Source organism: Accipiter gentilis, chromosome 17 (assembly GCF_929443795.1).
Source record: "Accipiter gentilis chromosome 17, bAccGen1.1, whole genome shotgun sequence".
Lineage (NCBI taxonomy): Eukaryota > Metazoa > Chordata > Aves > Accipitriformes > Accipitridae > Astur > Astur gentilis.
This window is the reverse complement of record NC_064896.1, coordinates 6,688,678-6,707,758: the sequence shown is the minus strand read 5'-3', so window position 1 is coordinate 6,707,758 and position 19,081 is coordinate 6,688,678. Positions and strand designations below refer to the sequence as shown.

General features: G+C 42.0%; 1 protein-coding gene across 11 annotated transcripts in view; it reads left to right on the top strand.

Annotated features, from left to right (window-relative positions):
• Positions 1 to 19,081, top strand: part of PUM1 (pumilio RNA binding family member 1) — a 79,173-nt gene that overhangs the window by 48,853 nt on the left and 11,239 nt on the right. For 10 of the 11 annotated variants that reach the window (XR_007508434.1, XM_049819693.1, XM_049819683.1 and 7 more), the window contains 7 exons: positions 1,850 to 2,001; positions 5,292 to 5,430; positions 7,018 to 7,161; positions 8,116 to 8,412; positions 10,277 to 10,513; positions 17,541 to 17,808; positions 18,342 to 18,471. Coding sequence is in view for 10 of the 11 variants with exons in the window: in XM_049819693.1 (XP_049675650.1) it covers positions 1,850 to 2,001; positions 5,292 to 5,430; positions 7,018 to 7,161; positions 8,116 to 8,412; positions 10,277 to 10,513; positions 17,541 to 17,808; positions 18,342 to 18,471 (1,367 nt within the window). In the remaining variant the exon portion in view is untranslated. The remainder of the gene's footprint in view (positions 1 to 1,849; positions 2,002 to 5,291; positions 5,431 to 7,017; positions 7,162 to 8,115; positions 8,413 to 10,276; positions 10,514 to 17,540; positions 17,809 to 18,341; positions 18,472 to 19,081) is intronic. The other variant, XM_049819684.1, reaches the window with a different exon arrangement.

Sequence of the window (19,081 nt, the reverse complement as noted above, 5' to 3'; positions counted from 1 at the left end):
GTGCATGAATTTCCAGGTTGGAAGGTAAGAAACAAGTGGTTGCTCCTCCAAGACGAATCTGAGCAAGACAGACAAGTCACCTTCTCTGACTGATGGCAAATAGTAAATCCAGCAAGGGTGGATTTCGTGGCAGAGCTTTAGTGTGAGATACAAATCCGACTGTTCAGCACATATTGCTAAGTGCCTGGCGTTAAGACAACAGACTACTTGTAATATCTCCCTGCTGTACATAGTTGAGCATGTGTGTTAATGACACTACAAAATCCTAAATTTTGGGAAAGTACAGTGGTTAAAACCAAAATAATAAAGGAGAGTGACTATTACACTTTTGAAATAGGAATTTAATATTTGACATTAAATAGGAAATTAACATCATGAAGTGTTGCTGAATCTCACCAGTCTGCAGTATTGATTGCAGGAGCAGTAGTTCATCCAGGCTGAGATCCAGACTGTTGCACAGTGGATTGCTTTTGTATTATGTAGTAGCTCATTTGAGACAAACACATATTGCTGTATAAAAATCAAAACCAAAACAAAAAAGTACTTCCTGGATTTTTCCCCCTTTGTCATACCCAAGCTTAGACTCAGCAGTGTCTTTTTGCGTCTTCTTTTTTACTGTCATCCCTCATTTTGGGGGCAATAGTTTTTAAGTCTCTTGGGGCAAACCGCTCATAGTCTTTATGTGTGTTACACTTGTTCTCCTTACAGTGTCTTACTCTAAGACATAACTTACAGCCATACTGAAATGACTTGGTTAGAACTAAAATGCTAACTGTCTCTCTTAAAATAGAAGCTATTTATACTCCATATAAGAACAAGTGTGTGATTCAAATTCACTAAAGACTTGTTTATTCTACAGTGTCAAATATGACTGTGGCACTCTACCTTAAAAAGGCTAGCGTGCCATAAGTTACTCCTACTGTGGGGAGGGAACCCGTGGGATAGGTGATGTATTTGAAAAGCAGAGGAAATAACTTCTACTTTTCTGCTGACCTTTCCAAAAGATATAGAACAGACATATTAAAAAATATTATTGGATTCACATAACTGTTATTTGGTGGGAGGGACTCCACTGTTCATCACAGAGTACTTGCTGCTTCCCCAGCATTATGCCAACTAGAAGTATTTAAGGATATAGGCTGCTATTCTGCTATCGCCAAATTAAGTATGCGGTGTCCTGAGACTTGATAAAACACAATGAATCTTCAAAAGTTATGCTTTTTCTGGTACCCTCCAAGATTTTTTATTTTTATTTTTTTTAAAGCCTCTTAAGTTTGAGGAGGAGGGAATGTAAAAAGATACAGGAACATACAGACTTTTATAGTGGTTTGCAAGTGTGAAGTAGATCTGAGTGGTTAGAAAAATAACATTTTAAACACTTGAGAATTTATGCTATCCAGCTGCAAAGAGGTTTTCCTAATTTATTGGGGAGCTAAATGACAGATGTTACTGAGCTGTGAATGTCAGCTGAGATCAGAAGAGACTTGTATATCTCTGCTTAAACAAGTTTCCTTCTCTTTTGGTTAGAGATAAAGTTTTGTTCCTTCACTAAAAAATTAGGGAACAAAAATAAAAACTTGGAATTTCAACAGGATCACTGGTAGCAGAATTTGACCTTATCCAATAAGGTAAAAGCAAGTAAAGATGAAATTTCAGGTCTGCCTTCTAAGCTTTTTAAAAATTAATAATACAAGTGCCAGAATCCCTCCGTATTTGCAAAGGATTTAAAGCAGATCACCTTGAAATAGGATTTGTTAAACCAAATATGACAAGCAGGTATTTTTGGTGACGGTTTGCTGTGTAATGCTTGTCACGCTACAGAAGCTCACTGATTCCCTTCACATTTTAGGTCCTGCAGTTGTTCCTCACCAGTACTATGGAGTTACGCCCTGGGGAGTTTATCCTGCCAGTCTCTTCCAGCAGCAAGCTGCTGCAGCTGCTGCTGCAACTAATTCAGCAAATCAGCAGACTACTCAGCAAACCCAGCAGGGCCAACAACAGGTAAGGGGTGGGGTGCTTTGCACGTCAAGTCATTTACAGGGAACACAGCAGCTTTGAAGAATTCTGATGGTTTTTTTTCAATGACTGCTCCTGACACTCAGTTGTAATTGAGGAAGAGAGCCTTTGACCTCTCTCGAAAAAAGAAGAAACATCTATGCATTCTGTTACGTCTTTTATGCATCAAGCACATGGAGGATAGCGCACGTACATTTGTGGTGGTGAATTATTGCGTGTTAATGCTTTGGAAAAAAATTAATAAGTTTATGAACACTGCTGAGCGACACAGTAGCAAACACATGCCGTTGGCGTGCAAGTGGAAATTATCATCTTGCAGTCTGTTTTTGTGCCCATCACTGCAACTTGAAGGCCATGGAGGGGATGATAATGTGTGTCAAATACTAAATGTCAGGAAGTGTGTTCTTATCTTCAGGGCGCTGTCCAGTATAGGATGCTTTTAGTGGTGAAGACTAGCTTTAGAAGGCTCAAAATAACAGCAAAATGAATTAGTTTGCTATCCATGTGAGGACTTGAAGACAAAAGATGAGTGCAAAAAGAAAACATTGAGTTTGCTATTTTTATAAGGCAAACTGCAGCTGTTTTGCTTTAGTCTACACAAAAATTTGGAGAATTTGACACCTAAAGGTACAAAATTAATCAAGTTAGTGAAGGATCTCTTTATGTTAGAGATGAATATTGAGACAGGTATCTGTTGTTTAAATGATATTTGCTTTTTAAAAAAACCCAAACAATGAAGAGAGCACTCTGGGGGCTGATAACGGGACCTTTTTCCTTACATATTTTGTAAATGAGATGTGCTTGCTGGGGTTTGCACCATCCACCTCTTCTGTCTTAATCCCTTAGCAGTGACAGCATATTGGATTATATAGCCTGTACTTTTTCCTTTATCGGAAACTGTTATGCATCTTTGTGATGAATCAGTATGTAATTTCTTGTTCAGTTTTGTTGTTTGTTTCCCCACATACACACTTGGAATTTAACTACGTTAATTTTCCTAACTTCAGTTAGGTAAAATAAGCATTTTAAAGGTCTGGTATTCAATCATAGTTGTACCTCTGATGCAGATGACACAAATGTAAATCTAGCAACTACTGGAGCAGAAGGTGGAAACTGAGAGGCTAGTATGAGAATTAATAGGGAACAATAATTTTCTTCCTTTACTATAATGAAAAGCTATCCTAAATGTTTTATGAAGTTGTATGGGAGTGCAAATTGTTAGTTTGCTATTTAAAAAATAATAATCCAAACTTTCAAACTAAACTGTTGCTGAACCTGCGTCATTAGTTAAATGCTAGAAGGATGAGAGGCATCGAACCACCCTTATTTTGGTTCTTATTCCCCTTGGACACATGGTTGGATATACTCTACTTTTCTCCTTTCAGACCTCTGAAGGGCCTGTGGGATGGGTGTCAAGCAGTGGACTCAGGCTTCTGTTACCTGGCCAGCTCTCTGGCACAACCCCAGATAATTTGTCTAGTATTTGCTTAAGCACTAGTCCTTGGCTGATGTTGGCTTTATACAGTTTTGTCAGTCTCTCTCCCATGTTACTTCCTGCTTGGAAGCAAAATGGGTTTGCTATCTTACCAAAAAGTGAGGTGGCTCCTTTCTCATAGTAACACAAAGCCTTCCTTTCTGGTCCTCGTGTGTTTGAGATAGCAGTTATAGAAGATAGCAATTGGCAGTTGAATTTATTAGCTGCTGTGAAAACAAAAAACAGTGTTTGGTAGTATTATAAGGCCTTTTCAGATAAAAAAAGCAGTGATGTTTCACAACAATGATTCTGGACCAGTGATCAGGAGGAGAACACTTTGCTCCTGTCAAAGTTAATCATCAAACCTCCCCACCTGGCAGGTCACAGACAGGAGCATATTGAACAGACCTCCTGCATGCACCCGTGTGCACAGGTAAAATGGCATTAAGAGTGTGTAAAAGCCATTTATGCTTTGGAATTCAAACTGGGAACCTTTCCCTGTAAGGAAGGTGTGTGCTAAAATGCTTCTGCAAAGACTTAGGCTATTAAAATAAAAAATATCAATCATCAGTAGCCTTTATAGTATTTTTCATTACTTTTATAGCCATGCAGCAGGCATGAGTGGGAATCGTGGGTATTGTTTTTAATGCAAACCTTACATCTGTAAGGGGATACAGTATGTATTTTTTTTAATGAAATTTTTCTGAAAAGTACTGAGGCAAACATTTTGGAAAGCTAGAGCGATGATTATAGACAGTTGATTTGTGATGCTTACAACTTCTTAATAGCTTATTTCTAAAAAACGCAACATTTGACTTCCTGTAGCCTGCCATCCAATGTGTATATTCGGTACAGCGCCCTTGCACAATGCGTGCTTACTGAGCAGCTGCGACTTGTGAGACTCCCTCGGCTGAAGAGTTCACGTTCAGGCTTTGACAGCGATAGCAAACTCTGGGATGCATGTCTAAATCAGTTAACTTCAGGATCCTCTCCCAGTCTCTCAATGCACAAAGTCATTTTTTCCTTTCAATAACTTTATCGGGTGACACGCACAATGTTACCTTTTGCAACAAGGCATGCTGAGTACCAAAGGATGGCTTTTTTAATAAGCTGACCTCGCTCATGGGTGCAGACTCTTGCATCACCACTTTGAGTAAAAGGCTTTTGCAAACAAAGCCTGTCACAGGTAATTACAGGAAAGGTCAGTTTGCCATCTTCCCTTTTGAGAGCAACATGTGCTTAAACCACAAGAGCTACATATAAAAGATGGTGTGTGATCTTTGGTCATTATTTCTGATGAGTAAGTGTCATGTCACTGGGTTGCTGTTTTCTATGGGGGCTGGCAGCTTGGAAAAACCCATGTCACCTTGTGTCATCAGCACCAGCTCTTAAGTCGGGCTTTTTAAGTTTCTGCTCAAGTGGGCTTTCAGTGGTGCTTTTGTGGCAGAGACCAAATGTTGCCTGGGATGGGGCAGATAGCTTGCAAACAATTCTAACAAGGATGAGTATTGAAGGTATATCAAGAAATGAAAGAGGTCAGATGATGAAGCGCTTCCAGATTATGCTCAGCAAGCCTGAGAGGGGATGTATTATTTAAATTGGGTCTTCTGCATTTAGCCATGGTAGTAGTGTCAAAGCTTGTGGTGAAGGCAGCTCTGTCCTGAGTAAAGGGGAGGGGTTGTCACACACTAGTGCAAGAACTTCAACTAGACTGCTGCTGATGCTCCTGCAAGTGTCTGGTGATTGCGGCTTGCTTCTGGGTCCCAAAATAAACAGATCGATGTTCCTCTGTCTTCTCCAGGTTCTCCGCGGAGGGGCCAGTCAGCGTCCTTTGACCCCAAATCAGAACCAGCAGGGACAGCAGACTGATCCGCTGGTGGCTGCTGCAGCCGTCAATTCTGCTCTTGCCTTTGGACAAGGGCTGGCAGCGGGGATGCCAGGTAGGGGCTCCGAGGGAGCTGCAATTTCTCCAGTGCCCAAGGAGATCTAAGAAAATTATATCTTGTGTCTCTGCATGGTGTCACATTTGGCTGGCATTCAGCAGTGGGGGTTTTTATTGCTTTCTGGTTTAATCTGTGGGTATAGAAGGCACTTTTGAGAGGCTGTTAGATGGTGAACCTAACGACCTATGCAGCATTTAAGTTAAATCAAGGTTTAGGTCCCCGTTCCACAGATGAAAACAAATGTCATCAACCATATTGCTGTATGGGTGCATTAGTTGCTTGCATACTCAAAAGAATTGATGGCCCCTATTGGAAGTTGCTTTCAGTTTTTTCTGTGGATCATGCTAGCTTATGTGATCTTTATTTTAAAACCTCAGAGGTATCTTAGTCCCATTCATTAGCCTTGTCTTTCTATCCCTGCCAGGTGCTTGACTTTAACAGGATAAGGACTTCCCCTTCATAATTTCTTCCAGGCAAATACTAGTGGCTTAAAAACAAGAAAAGAAAATGGATAAAAGGAAGCAGGGTTTTATTGTAATTTGTAATTCTACAAGAGAGAAGCTACTGTATGAATTTTAGCTCTGATCCATGAGACTGTGTGGTACAAATGCTTTTGACATTCAGTTACACAGAGTATTATTGTAATGGCAAAGGGCAAACGTAAGTATTTCTCTGAATAATGTGCAAGTATGTCCCACTGGTCAAATATAAGATAACAGGATTATTTCGACCCCAGGTCTCCTCACTGGAAGTGTCACATGGTTGTTACACAGGGTTTTTCTATTATTTAAGAAGTATGTTGCTGTATTAAGTTACAGAATGAACTATAACATGCATGTTTCCAAGCAGTCTGCAGATTTCCTTATATCTGCATTATTGGGGGCTTGGGTGTTATATCTACAAAGCAAATAGTCACAGAAAGTATTCTGTTTGTGACCCCACCTTGGAGAACCATGCACTTTTTCTTCAAAGTTTTATTTAACTGTACAATTACATAGCAAGGTACCTAAATAGCTATATACTACTGAAAGTCTTTTGCTTTGTGATCACCAACATATTTGATTTATGAGTTTTTATTTATGTATGTTAAAGTATGCTTTATGATACATACCTTCAAAAATACATAACTTTAGGTTCCATGTCTTGTTGGCATGTGTGTGCACATTGAACAACTTCAGCATACAATGGGAGAGTTGGAAAAGTGCAGTGTGTTCACATATATGAAAAGTCCCAGCACATGTCATACAAAAGTGCTATTTCTTTTTCCTTATAAGTATTTTAAGACCTTTTTTATCCATATAACTGAATTTACACAGAGGGCAATGCTAGTGTAGTAGTTTGGGGGGGAGGGGAAATGTCTTCTCTACCTCTTCTCTACCTGAATGTCTTACCAGTGTCAAGTCGTAGACTGTTAATACGGATATTTTTTTTTCCAGGAGAAGCAGAACTATTGTTGCTTTTTCTTTTTCCATTCAGATTATCCTTTTAAAATCCTTTTGCACTGTACTTGTCTGAAGACAATTGATCTGCTGTGTGTTGTGTTGCTTGTTACCTTACCTGTGCACCTGTAATTTGCCTCTTCAGGTTACCCAGTGCTGGCTCCTGCTGCATACTATGACCAAACAGGTGCTCTAGTGGTGAATGCAGGGGCCAGGAATGGGCTGGGAGCCCCTGTCCGTCTGGTAGCCCCCGCTCCAGTCATTATCAGCTCCTCCGCGGCACAAGCAGGTGAGTCCCCAGGCTGTCAAGTGAAAACTGGCTCCATCCCTGGCAGAGGGTGGAACTGAAATCCTCCAGGCTTTGCTGGCAATGATGACACACTTGCCCTCACTGAGATCCATTGCGGGGATTGTTGCTGAGAACATCCTCTGTGCTCACTGTGGGCTGAGCCTCCAGAACAGCCTCAGAGGTAGCATCGCATAAGCTCTATTAATAATTTTGCAGAGTTTCATGACAGTTATTTAAATTTGTCTGCTGGCATCTAGTTTCCCATGTAATAAAAGGTTTTAGCCCGTGTTGAATTCCCAAATGATCACCTTGCGTAAAATGTTATGTGCCTGGCCTTTGCCATGAGTTGTTTCTAGTTTTATTAGGGTTCTTTGGGAGTTCAAGGCTTCAAAAGGATTTTTTCAGCCAGAATCTGTGCGTGTAAGCAGTCTTTGCCAGTGTTAGTAACAGATTACGAAATGGGCCTTTTAATTGTTTCCTTGTAGCTCTTGTTTATTTTGCTTTTTCTTTTACTTTGGAACTGGCTGAAAACCAAAAGTACTTGGTTTTGATGTTTTAGCACCGCAGGATTGCGTTTCGTATGCTAAAGGACAATTTTACATATTTCAAAACTTGTGTTTCTTAATTGGATATTGCTAAGTGTGTGGCTGTATTGATTTGAATCTTAGATCTTGGGAGAAAGGGAACACTTTTGTGTGTTTCATCTATGTAATACAAGCATCAGTAATAGTAACTAGGCAATGTTGGTATTCAGTGGCTCTGTGCAAGACTTCTGGAGCTCAGATACAAAGTCAAGAGACTTTATGCAGAGTTAGATGTGAAAGGGAGATTTTCATCCTGAGAGGAAAGAAAAAAAATCTATAGTAAATAAAAGGATCCTGCTAAGTTTTAATTTCCAAAACTGCTACGAAAATGAATTTTTTCAGTCTATGCTTTCAATTACTTTCTCTTCAGCAGTTGCAGCAGCTGCAGCTTCAGCCAACGGTGCAGCGGGTGGCCTGGCAGGAACAACAAACGGACCATTTCGCCCTCTAGGAACTCAGCAGCCCCAACCCCAGCCCCAGCAGCAGCCCACCAACAACTTGGCATCCAGCTCATTTTATGGCAACAACTCTCTCAGCAGCAATTCCCAGAGCAGCTCACTCTTTTCTCAGGGCTCTGCCCAGCCTGCCAACACTTCCCTGGGATTCGGAAGCAGCAGCTCTCTTGGTGCCACGCTGGGGTCTGCGCTGGGAGGATTTGGGACAGCAGGTAAGAACAGCAGCTTCTTCATGGGGAAAAAGGAGAGAAGCAAATAGCTCCCAATGCAGCTAGTTGGCCTGCGAGCCGCTGGCGCTGGTGCACCAAGCTGCTGAGCCCTCCTTTTCATCCATTTGAGGTTAAATGGAAATTTTCCTTTAGGGACTACTTTGGCTTTCAAAATCTGCAGTGCTTTCTGGTGAAAATTCTTGTAGTAGATGATATAATTAGAAGTACCAAAGTAGTTAATTTGTTTTTTAATACGTATTATCAGGTGTCCCCTTGTTGATACAGTTTAAGTTTTTAAACAGCTTTGGATTTCCTTGCCTTTACCTGCATGTGCTTGGTGGAGATACTGGACTAACAGGAACCGGGTCCAGAGTGGTATCCATCCATGTGCTCTTACCTCAGAATAATGGCTGAGTAACTTCATGATTTTAAAATAGCTGATCTGAGGTGGTTTCCATGTTTTATTCTGGGAATTGTTTCTATTGTACACCAAAAAAAGTCACTTATTGTGCTTGCAAGAAATGCTATGTACATGGTTTGTTTTGATTTGTTTGTCAGGTGGTTGGAGACAAAGATCTCTTTTCAGAATAAAACCAAATCAGAAAGATGTCTGTGGGTTGGGGTTTTCTTCCTTGGGTTTGGGTTTTTTTGAAGTAGAACAATTGTTTTAATTACTGCTTAGTCTCAGAGGTAGTAATTATGTCCTGAACTTTCCTGCTTTCATCAGCATGAAGGGCAAGTTAAAACATGCCTTTTGAACCTGCTTCATCAGAAAAGACTGAGGGGCATACTGTCACTGCATCAAATCACAGTTTTAAATAAAAGTTATTCTAAATATTTTTCTTAAACCCAATCTGAGAATTTGAACCATCTTGGATTCAGGTGAACACAGCATTTGCTCCTTTCATTTCAGTTTGTTTAACTAATTGAATTCAATTAATAGTTTGCTCAGTGCCAAGATGCACAGATTTGTTTGCCCTCAATCAATGAATAAAAATGTGAGGCTGTTGCTTCTAGAACTTGTGTGCAGTCATGAAAAATGATTAGTTCATTACAGTTAAGAATTTCACTATTTATTAAACTAGATTTTAATACAAAATTGATTTTTTTCCTCAAGTTGACAGCGCATTTAAAGAGTTCATATTTGAGTATCAAGACAACTCTTTGAAAATATGTTGGGTTTATGTGTTAAATTGAATTCTGATTTCTATCTCAATAAAGCTTGGTGCAAACAGCAGCTGTTTTCTAATATAATGAAAGGTGAGCACAAGGATTTCAAGTAAACGTACACGAAGCTGTACATGCTCTTAAGTAAACATGAATAGATAAAATCTCATGTTGGATTTGTTTTAGCTCTAATGGCCAAAGAATAAATACGAGGCAATGCTTGTAGGGCAATCTAATATCTTCTGTTAAACTAAGTGATATGCTTAGGGGAAAAGAGCTTTGAAGTGTGCAAACCTTCTTCTGAAGGTTCAGAAGCAAAGCGCAAGTGTTTGTGTCCAAAAGCCAATGAGTTCACTTCATTCTATCACTTCCCTTAGGTAGATTTTTATCTTCTTGATCTTTCTGCTTGTAGAGTTTTGGAGCTGTATTTCTCAATGTGTTCTATTGGTACAAAACCTACAAAACTATACATGCAAAGACAGGATTCAATCTAATTTTTTAAATCAAGGATTTCTGCTTGATCATTAACAACGTGGTTTTAATTAATGCATTTCATTTAGGCACATGCAACACCCTTAGGAAAACAACAGCCTGGTGCAATGCAGTTGTTAATAGGTGCCGTTGTACTGGCTCTCCAGCTATCCAGTTGTCTCGGGCAGCTTGTTGACATCACCCAATTATACTCTCTTCTGCTTTACAGTTGCTAACTCCAACACGGGTAGTGGCTCCCGCCGAGACTCCCTTACAGGGAGCAGTGACCTGTACAAGAGGACATCCAGCAGTTTGACACCTATAGGACACAGTTTTTATAATGGCCTTGGCTTTTCCTCCTCTCCTGGACCTGTGGGAATGCCTCTGCCCAGTCAAGGACCTGGCCACTCTCAGACTCCACCGCCTTCCTTATCTTCACATGGATCATCTTCAAGTTTAAACCTGGGTAAGAGCCATGATGCCACTGTCCTGGCACTGCAGGTTACTGCTCTGCTGTCCCTTGGTGCAGAGATGTGAACACCCCACTGCTGGGTAGGTGAGGTACCTGCTGCCTGGTTGCTGTTCTTACTCCTGTGGCAGGGTCCCTGCTTTTGCAGAAAAAGTAGGTGAAACGCTGAAGCAGGAGTTGTAGCACCTATGTTACGTGTTTGTCTCTTGCAGTAGCTCAGCTGTTAAACAGGAAGGTTTATGTATTGCCTCCTTGTTTCCTCATCTCTACATTACAGATAACAACATTTCCAAGTGTTTGAAAAACAAACTGGCTTTCTTGCGCAGACCTTGGTAACAGCACCAATTGTTTGTTATCCTTGAATAAAATAGATATGTAGGGCTGATCCTTAAACTTGTCAAATGTTTTAAAATAGCCATTAAGTTTTCAGTAATAAATTAATGAGCTTAGAATACAGTTTCATCTTTTAACCAAAATATGCAATGTTATCTGGAGCAGTACTTAGCTTTTAGCTGAGGATTTTGTGAGTTTGCTTTTGAAAATTTCCCATCAATGTGGCCTTATCAAAAGCGCATTAGTGCATGGGAGAGGCTTTCTTAATCTTGGTAAGATACATTACTTTATACAAACTACATCTCCTGGAAGAGCTTCTCGTTAGCCCAGAGCTCTTACATATAATAAAGTAAATCTTTAAAATAAATAAAGCAAATACTAAATAATAATGCAATTCTCATCTGAACTTCCTGAAGTGTTCATTTCCAGGCCTCATAAAGAAACAAGATAGGTTATTCGTTGCATCTGCACCAGATAATTTAGTACTTGCTTAGAAAAAATCACCTTGTTTTGGTTCTGTCATGTCTCTGTTTGGATTTAGCAAAACATTTGGTTATCAGAACATTTTCCATACATATACACACACTCATCAAATACTATATTGATCATGTTTATTACATGCATGTGTGATAATTTGATGCTGGCTAAAGGTTAGCATGGAATAGTAATAAATATGATTTTTTGAGATCAAGTTTAGATTTACCATCTTTCCTTGTTCAGACCTTTAATAGAATTCAAAGGGGTTTTAGCTTTATTTATGCAGCTGTACACTCCTTAAGCTGACAGTTAAATAGCTACAATAAATTAATGCTGAAGACTAACCAGATTCCAAATCTGGCACTAAAAAAAGTCTGTTGCCCCTGCAGGCAAACAAAAGAATGAATCTTAAAAACTGAATCAGAGAAAGGTTAATCTGTTTGAGAACACATTCTGGAAAGAAAGTGGAGTTAGCATGGGTCTTTCCATCTTGACAAAATATTCCTCTCCTTGTAGCCAGGTTTCCTCTGTGGCTGACTCTGCTTGGTACGCACACACAAAAAAAATCTCACGTAGAATAGCTCTGCATTTGTGTGGTTTTCACCTTGAAATCTGTAAAAGATAATTTTATTTTTTAAAGTTTCTCTTTCACCTGTAATGGAAGACAGTGTTCAGTGTAGTTGTAGTTTACTTTAGATGTAAAATAAGTTTTAATATTATAAAAACAGCACAGGCGTTGTTTTTCCTCTTAAGAAGCTTGAGGGTGATTCCTTTTCTATTTGGAGTGATATCAGAAGTGGTTTGTGATAAAGAGGATGAGGAGTATTTGTAAATATCTAAAAATGAAAGGACAGATGGGAACACCCAAATGTATTGTTTGCAAAAAGGGCAGTTAGAGCAGTTGGGTTTAGAACCACGTCCTGCCACTGTGTTACGTGGAGGAAGATAACCTGGGACAGTCACTTCAGGGAGCTTTGATTTCAGGGTTACGTAAAGACCTAAGAAGTTTGCATTAAATCTGACATGCAGTCAGCAAATCTATGGTTAAACGCAGTGTAAGTTGTGGGTTTGACTTTGTCATGTCTCACGGATGCGCAAGTCAATCATTTGTTGGGTTGGTGATGTGTGCAAAGATTCAGCTCTGGCTCTTCAGGCTTTCTGAAAGCTCATAGCTGTGAAAAATGGGGTGTATTTATCAAGCTAGTTTTTCTTTCTGGTGTTGTAAAGTGACCTTGTAAAACGTCTGGGCAATCACAAGTACCTGGAATAACCATGCAGCCAGTTGTTACGAAAAGAACTACTGGAGGAGGAAGGCTGAGCTAATTACATGCTTTAAACTCAAAGGTGTATGCAACATATGCAACTGTGCATAGCTAGGTTAAAGCAACTGTAAATAAATATGCACTTTTGGGTGCTAAAGGCTACAGTGGCCCTCTTCTTCCCCACTATTGATCAAAATTATAGAATTATAAATTGCTAAATACTTTTTTTTAAATTATAAATTTTAATTTTGGCTAGGTTACACTTCACCTTGGTTTATGTAGTCCCACAACCAGTTTTTGCCAGCCCTTGTATATATGTAGCTAGCATGGTCAATAGAAACACCATGCTGAACCCTGGGGCTGAATGTGTCCGGCTCTGGGTTTTCCCAGTTTGGAATGGGGATTGGGATTTGCAGCGGATAACATTAAAATAATTAGTTATATTCTTGCAGAAGCTGCTTGGGAGAGAGCAGTCCCATACTGTAGTCAGCCTGTAATTTAAAAGGCAGGATCAGTGTGAGGAAGCTGATACACGCATGTGGGAATTAAATTTATTAGAGATTTTGGGGGAAAACTGGCTGGGGAGTTGATAACTAGTTAGCTGTGACCGACTGGGAGGGCTGTAGGGCTGTGTCTCCCTGGGTGGCTGGTGGCACACCCCAGCAGCGGGCTGCTGCACGGACTGACAGGTTGGGACAATGATGCTGGCGGGGGTGTCTCCAGGCTGGCTAGCTCCTGCCCTTCCCAGCCCCGGGGAGGGAGCATGGGGTCCCCTCGGCTGGGCGGGCGCTGTCTGGCGCCTCTGCGCTTAGCCCTTCGTAGGGGAGAGCAGCAGGGACGTCTTCTCCGCCTGCTTTCTCACAGAGCCATCTTTTCATCTTGCTTTTTTTCCCCTATTGTTCTGGTATTTCTCATACTGGGGACTCCTGCGTTGCAGAGCAATTTGAGGGCCTTATAAAAGTCCCCTGGAAGCTTGCTTAAGAAGTGCTTTGTTTTCAGACAGCAGCCTTTGTGTTTCTTCCCCTGTTTTCTTTTTTGACTCATCCTTTCATTGTCCTCCCCCCCAGTCAGTAATTCTTTCAGGTTAACATCTGTCTCAAGTGTCCCAGCAACCACTGAGAAGATGACTTACCATTTCAAAATAGGAAACGCTCAGTTGTTATGGCTGTGGTGTGAGTCTGAGTAACATGTCTGCCTTGGAGTCCCCAGGATACAGTCTGTGCACTTTGTCCTCTCCGGATGCAGATTTTTCCTGACATATCCCAGACATTTTAAAGAAAATATGGTTGGTATGTTCAGAGACAGAATCACACCACAGCTATCGCTTCCATACAACCTCCATGTACTGTATACAGTGCTGGTTTGCTGTCATATATCAATGCAGGGTGCATTGGATGGGCAGCATGGTGTTAGCACGATAGGATGTTTCCACAGGGTTTGTAGACCCCCCCCCTTTGAAGTTTGTTCTGGCTGAGGATGCAGAACTGATTGGTGCCAACATCTTGCAGGAGTCCTGTCCCTTCTTTGGGGTTTTTGCCCCCTTTGCTCTACACTAGTGTCCCTAAGAGCTTCAGGAGCTTCCAGCCTCTGTGTATTGCTCTTGAACAAGGAGCTGTTTCATTGTAGTTATTGGTAAGATCTCACCAAAGCACTCACATGGCAAGTCCAGGATAAGAAGGGGATCAGGCCCAGTCAGCATGGGTTTACGAAAGGCAGGTCCTGCTTGACCAACCTGATGTCCTTCTATGACCAGGTGGCCCGCCTAGTGGATGAGAGAAAGGCTGTGGATGTTATCTACCTCGACTTCAGCAAGGCCTTTGATACTGTCTGTCATGGCATACTCCTTGAGAAGCTGGCGTCTCGTGGCCTGGATGGGTGCACTCTTCACTGGGTGAAAAACTGGCTGGATCGCTGAGCCCAGAGGGTTGTGGTGAATGGGGTGAAATCCAGTTGGTAGCGGGTCACAAGTGGTGTTCCCCAGGGCTCGGTGTTGGGCCCTGTTCTGTTTAATATCTTTATTGATGATTTGGATGAGGGGATTGAGTGCACCTTCAGCAAGTTTGCAGACGACACCAAGTTGGGAGGCAGGGTCAGTCTGCTGGAGGGTAGGCAGGCTCTACAGAGGGATGTGGACAGGCTGGATCGATGGGCTGAGGCCAGTTGTATGAGGTTCAACAAGGCCAAGTGCCAGGTCCTGCACTTCAGTCATGGCAACCCCATGCAGCACTACGGCTTGGGGAAGAGTGGCTGGAAAGCTGCCCAGCAGAGAAAGACCTGGGGGTGCTGGTTTGACAGCCGGCTGAATATGAGCCAGCAGTGTGCTCAGGTGGCCAAGAAGGCCAATCGCATCCTGGCCTGTATCAGAAATAGTGTGGCCAGCAGGAGCAGGGAGGTGGTTGTTCCCGTGTGCTGGGCACTGGTGAGGCTGCACCTCGAGTCCTGTGTTCAGTTTTGGGCCCATCACTACAGGAACGACATTGAGTTGCTGGAGCATGTTCAGAGGAGGACAACCGAGTTGGTGAGGGGCCTGGAGCACAAGTCTTATGAGGAGCGGCTGAGGGAACTGGGGCTGTTTAGTCTAGAAAAGAGGAGGCTGAGGGGAGACCTTATCACTCTCTACAATCACCTGAAAAGGGGTTGTAGTGATGTGGGTGTTGGTCTCTTCTGTCAGGTGGCTGGAGGTAGGACAAGAGGAAATGGCCTCAAGCTGAGGCAAGGGAGATTTAGGTTAGATATTAGGAAAAAATTTTTTACCGAGAGGGTTGTCAAACATTGGAATGGGCTGCCCAGGGAAGTGGTTGAGTCACCATCCCTGGCGATATTCAAAAAGCGAGTGGACAGGGTACTTCAGGACATGGTTTAGTGGGCATGGTTAATGGTTGGACTTGATCTTGAAGGTCTTTTCCAACCTAAATGATTCTATGATTCTATGAAGTCTGGGATCTGGCAAAGTCACTGTATTCCCAGCCACACATTGGCATAAAGGAGCTTGAGATGTTCCAATGTTTCTGACCTTTGGTGTTTGACAGGTGGGTTTCAGAAGCGCTTGCTTGATTTAGGAAACCTGTTCCCCACGGTCTCTTAATTCCCAGTATGATGTTGAACATCATGGGGAGACCTGCAGACAACATCTCCAGAAGAGAGACAGGTAGAAGACTGGAGTAATTTGTGGTTTATTTTGAATCCCTAAAAAGATCAGAAGGTTTTTCTCAGAAAACCTCCAACAGAGAAGACTTTCTGCACAAACTGTGCTTTCCCTCTTAACTAAGAGATAAGGCAGAGGTGATAACAGCTAAACCCTTTCCTCTTACAGCCATTCGTAGATGATCAGGAACTAGTTTTCCACTTCAGCGTGTTACTGGTATGACTCTTACTTGCTCCAGGCTTTCAAAAAACAAGTGGTAATTCTGAGCTCTTTGAATGCCATGGAAAACATCAGTACACTGTTGCTCAGCTTGTCACTGTTGGGTTTCCTTTACCCGAGAGTTGATTAACTGTTCCTTTGAACATCCTGGTCCTCCCAGCAGTAAGGAATATCACTTGGTCATTTTTCAGACTTCTTCTTCAATTAGGAAGTTAGGTAGGTAGAGAAGATGATGGCTGCACCATTGGCAAGGCAGCATAAAAAAAGAGATGTGAACAAGAAGCTCTCAAGTCTCCTTGAGAAAGCGGAGCTTTGGCATCAGCTCTGGAGAAGTCAGAACACATTTGCCCAGCTCAGAGAAGGGGGAACTTAATTAGGCTGTTACCAGATACTTAATTCTGATACAGTGTTTCCTGCATGGGAGCTTCCTTCAGGCATTGATGGCAGAGGAGTGCAGTTCACTCAGCTCTTTTTTTTTTTTTTTTTTTTTTTTTTTTTTTTCCAGACACTGTCATGGGCACGGCTGCCAGGAGGTGGTCTGTTCTCTCTGCAGACAGCCCTACCAGTGTTTTGCCTCGAAGGTCTTCCCTCCTGTGCAAAGACTTCTTGTCGCTTTTTTTTTTCAGGTGGTTTGTCTTCTCTGCCTCACATTGGTCTTTCAGGTGGCAGGTTCCCATGTGATAAGAAGACTTTGTCCCATCCAGGAAACACCGTACTCTCTCAAGGCATCTTGCGGTCTTTGACCAGCAGAGGGATCCCAAGCCCTGCAAGAAAGGGAAGAATCCTCTGCCATAGCTCTGAAGCAAATTTTGAAAAATTATGGGCAAGGAAATAGCGTTTAAAGGTTTTAAGTTGGTTCCTGTCAGCGCTTGCAGTTTACTAACTATATGATGAATCATTACCTATTCCTCATATACCTGTTACTGGCTAACTCAGCGGCTGTCTAAATATGGGTGAAAATCTTTAGGGCATTTGTGAAAGCACAGGATTTTTTGAAGTATTTATTTATTTCTTGTTTTTAATTTATTGTTATTTACCTGTATTTAATAGTGATTTTTATGGCTTTTATACCCAAAATTTTTATACGTGCTTCTTGCTTCCTTTTTCTTATCTAATTTCATCTTAATTCTGTCTCCCAACCCCAGTATGCTTATTTCAAATCAATCTTTCACACAGCAGCAGGATAGGTGAAAAAAAAAACGAGAATGGAGGATAAGGTAATTAGAAACCACAAATTAGCAAAAAGATGCAAGTGCTGGGATTAACATTTGTCTGTTTTAGACAGTTTCAACGCAGAGCAAGGAACAGAAGTTGTTACAGTCTTTTCTTAGCTGAACTCTATAGCTTTTCCTAACTTAATGTAATGGTGCCATGCTAAGGAATGATGCTTGAACGTGTCCCCATATAAATTATCTTGTGGGCAGTTGATTTATCTTAGCTGAGAACGCTTCCCAGCTGAACAAATGTCAGAAACCCATCTCAGTGGAAAAGGAGTATATAGGAGTAAAATGGCATGCACATGTTGTAAATGAATCCCCTGGCCACTTGATTTCATCTCGTGGAATGCCCTTGTTTTTATGACTTGCAGGAGGGCTCACAAATGGGAGTGGCCGTTACATCTCTGCTGCTCCTGGAGCTGAAGCCAAGTACCGCAGTGCAAGTAGTGCCTCCAGCCTCTTCAGCCCCAGCAGTACACTCTTCCCTTCATCTCGCTTGCGCTATGGGATGTCTGATGTTATGCCCTCTGGCCGAAGCAGGCTGCTTGAAGACTTTCGCAATAACCGGTACCCTAATTTACAGCTGAGGGAGATTGCTGGGCACATCATGGAGTTCTCCCAAGATCAGCATGGTTCCAGGTGGGATTAAAAACCTTGTCCTATGGGAAGCTCTTAGGACAGCTGCTCTTAGCATCATTTGCAATTTGCATCACATCCCGAAGCAAAGAGGCAGAACAGGGAAAAGGACGTGTGAAAAGACAAGTAGTGTAACACTCTGACCCTTCTTTTTAAAGATTGTTTGGGTACAAATGCTGATAGCAGGAGTTCCTCCTTGAAAGAAGAGCTTGTTTGCTTTGTAATTTGCTGGCTAGTTCCACTGGCGTAGCTTTAATGCATTTTAAAGAGCTGTCTGGACACGAGACCTTGCTGTATTACTCTATTGAGATCTGCTTTGCTTGGAATGAGGAGATTTTTGGGGTACTGAGAATGATGTGTGGCCATGGACCTCATGGCTGCAACCACCCCGAGGTTTCAGATTGCTGGATAGGGCACCTGTGTTTTAAAGATTTGTTTTGCAAGAGCTTAGTGTATGAGGCTTTGGAAAGGATTTGTATTAACAAATGTGTTGAGGGCATATGTGCCAGCGACATCACACCAGTCCTATTTTTCAGGTTTATTCAGCTGAAACTGGAGCGTGCTACGCCAGCAGAACGTCAGCTTGTGTTCAACGAGATCCTCCAGGCAGCTTATCAGTTGATGGTCGATGTATTTGGAAATTACGTCATCCAGAAGTTCTTTGAAGTAAGTCTGCATTCCCCTGCAAGTCTTACTCGGATGTCTGCTGTCCTGAGGTATTGGACAAGCTCGTAGAAACCCTGGTATATGGCTAAAACGGTGGATATCTGTCAACGCTGCTGTCATCTCCTCCCCACAGGCTGTTGCATCATTCCTGTTGGGGTGACTGAGGTGTGGGACTCATAAAGATTCATCTGAAAAATAACACTTTGCTTTGAGGTGCAAAAGGTGTAGGAATAAATAGCGGCATATCCAGGAGATGTAGGTCCAACAAGACTTTTCAAGGATGCTGTGCTGAGCTGCCAGAGAAACTTTTCCAGTGAACAGCATCCTCTGGAAGAAAGTGTTTTTTCATACCAGGAGGTTGGGCAAACACCCATGTCTCCTTCTTGAAACTGGTCTGTTCCTTCTCCACCAAGCCTTTGTGGTTCTTCTGTCCAGTGATTCTATATCAACCCTGTCAAGGGTTAGTAAACTGGCACATGTCACCCTGGCGGCTCCAGCACCTTTGACTCTGGAGTTAGTTTCACGTCAGGCACGTCTGAGACACTGAACAGACATCTGGCTTGTGCCTGTTCACATCCATTGAGGTGTGGTTGGTATTTTCTTTTCAGTA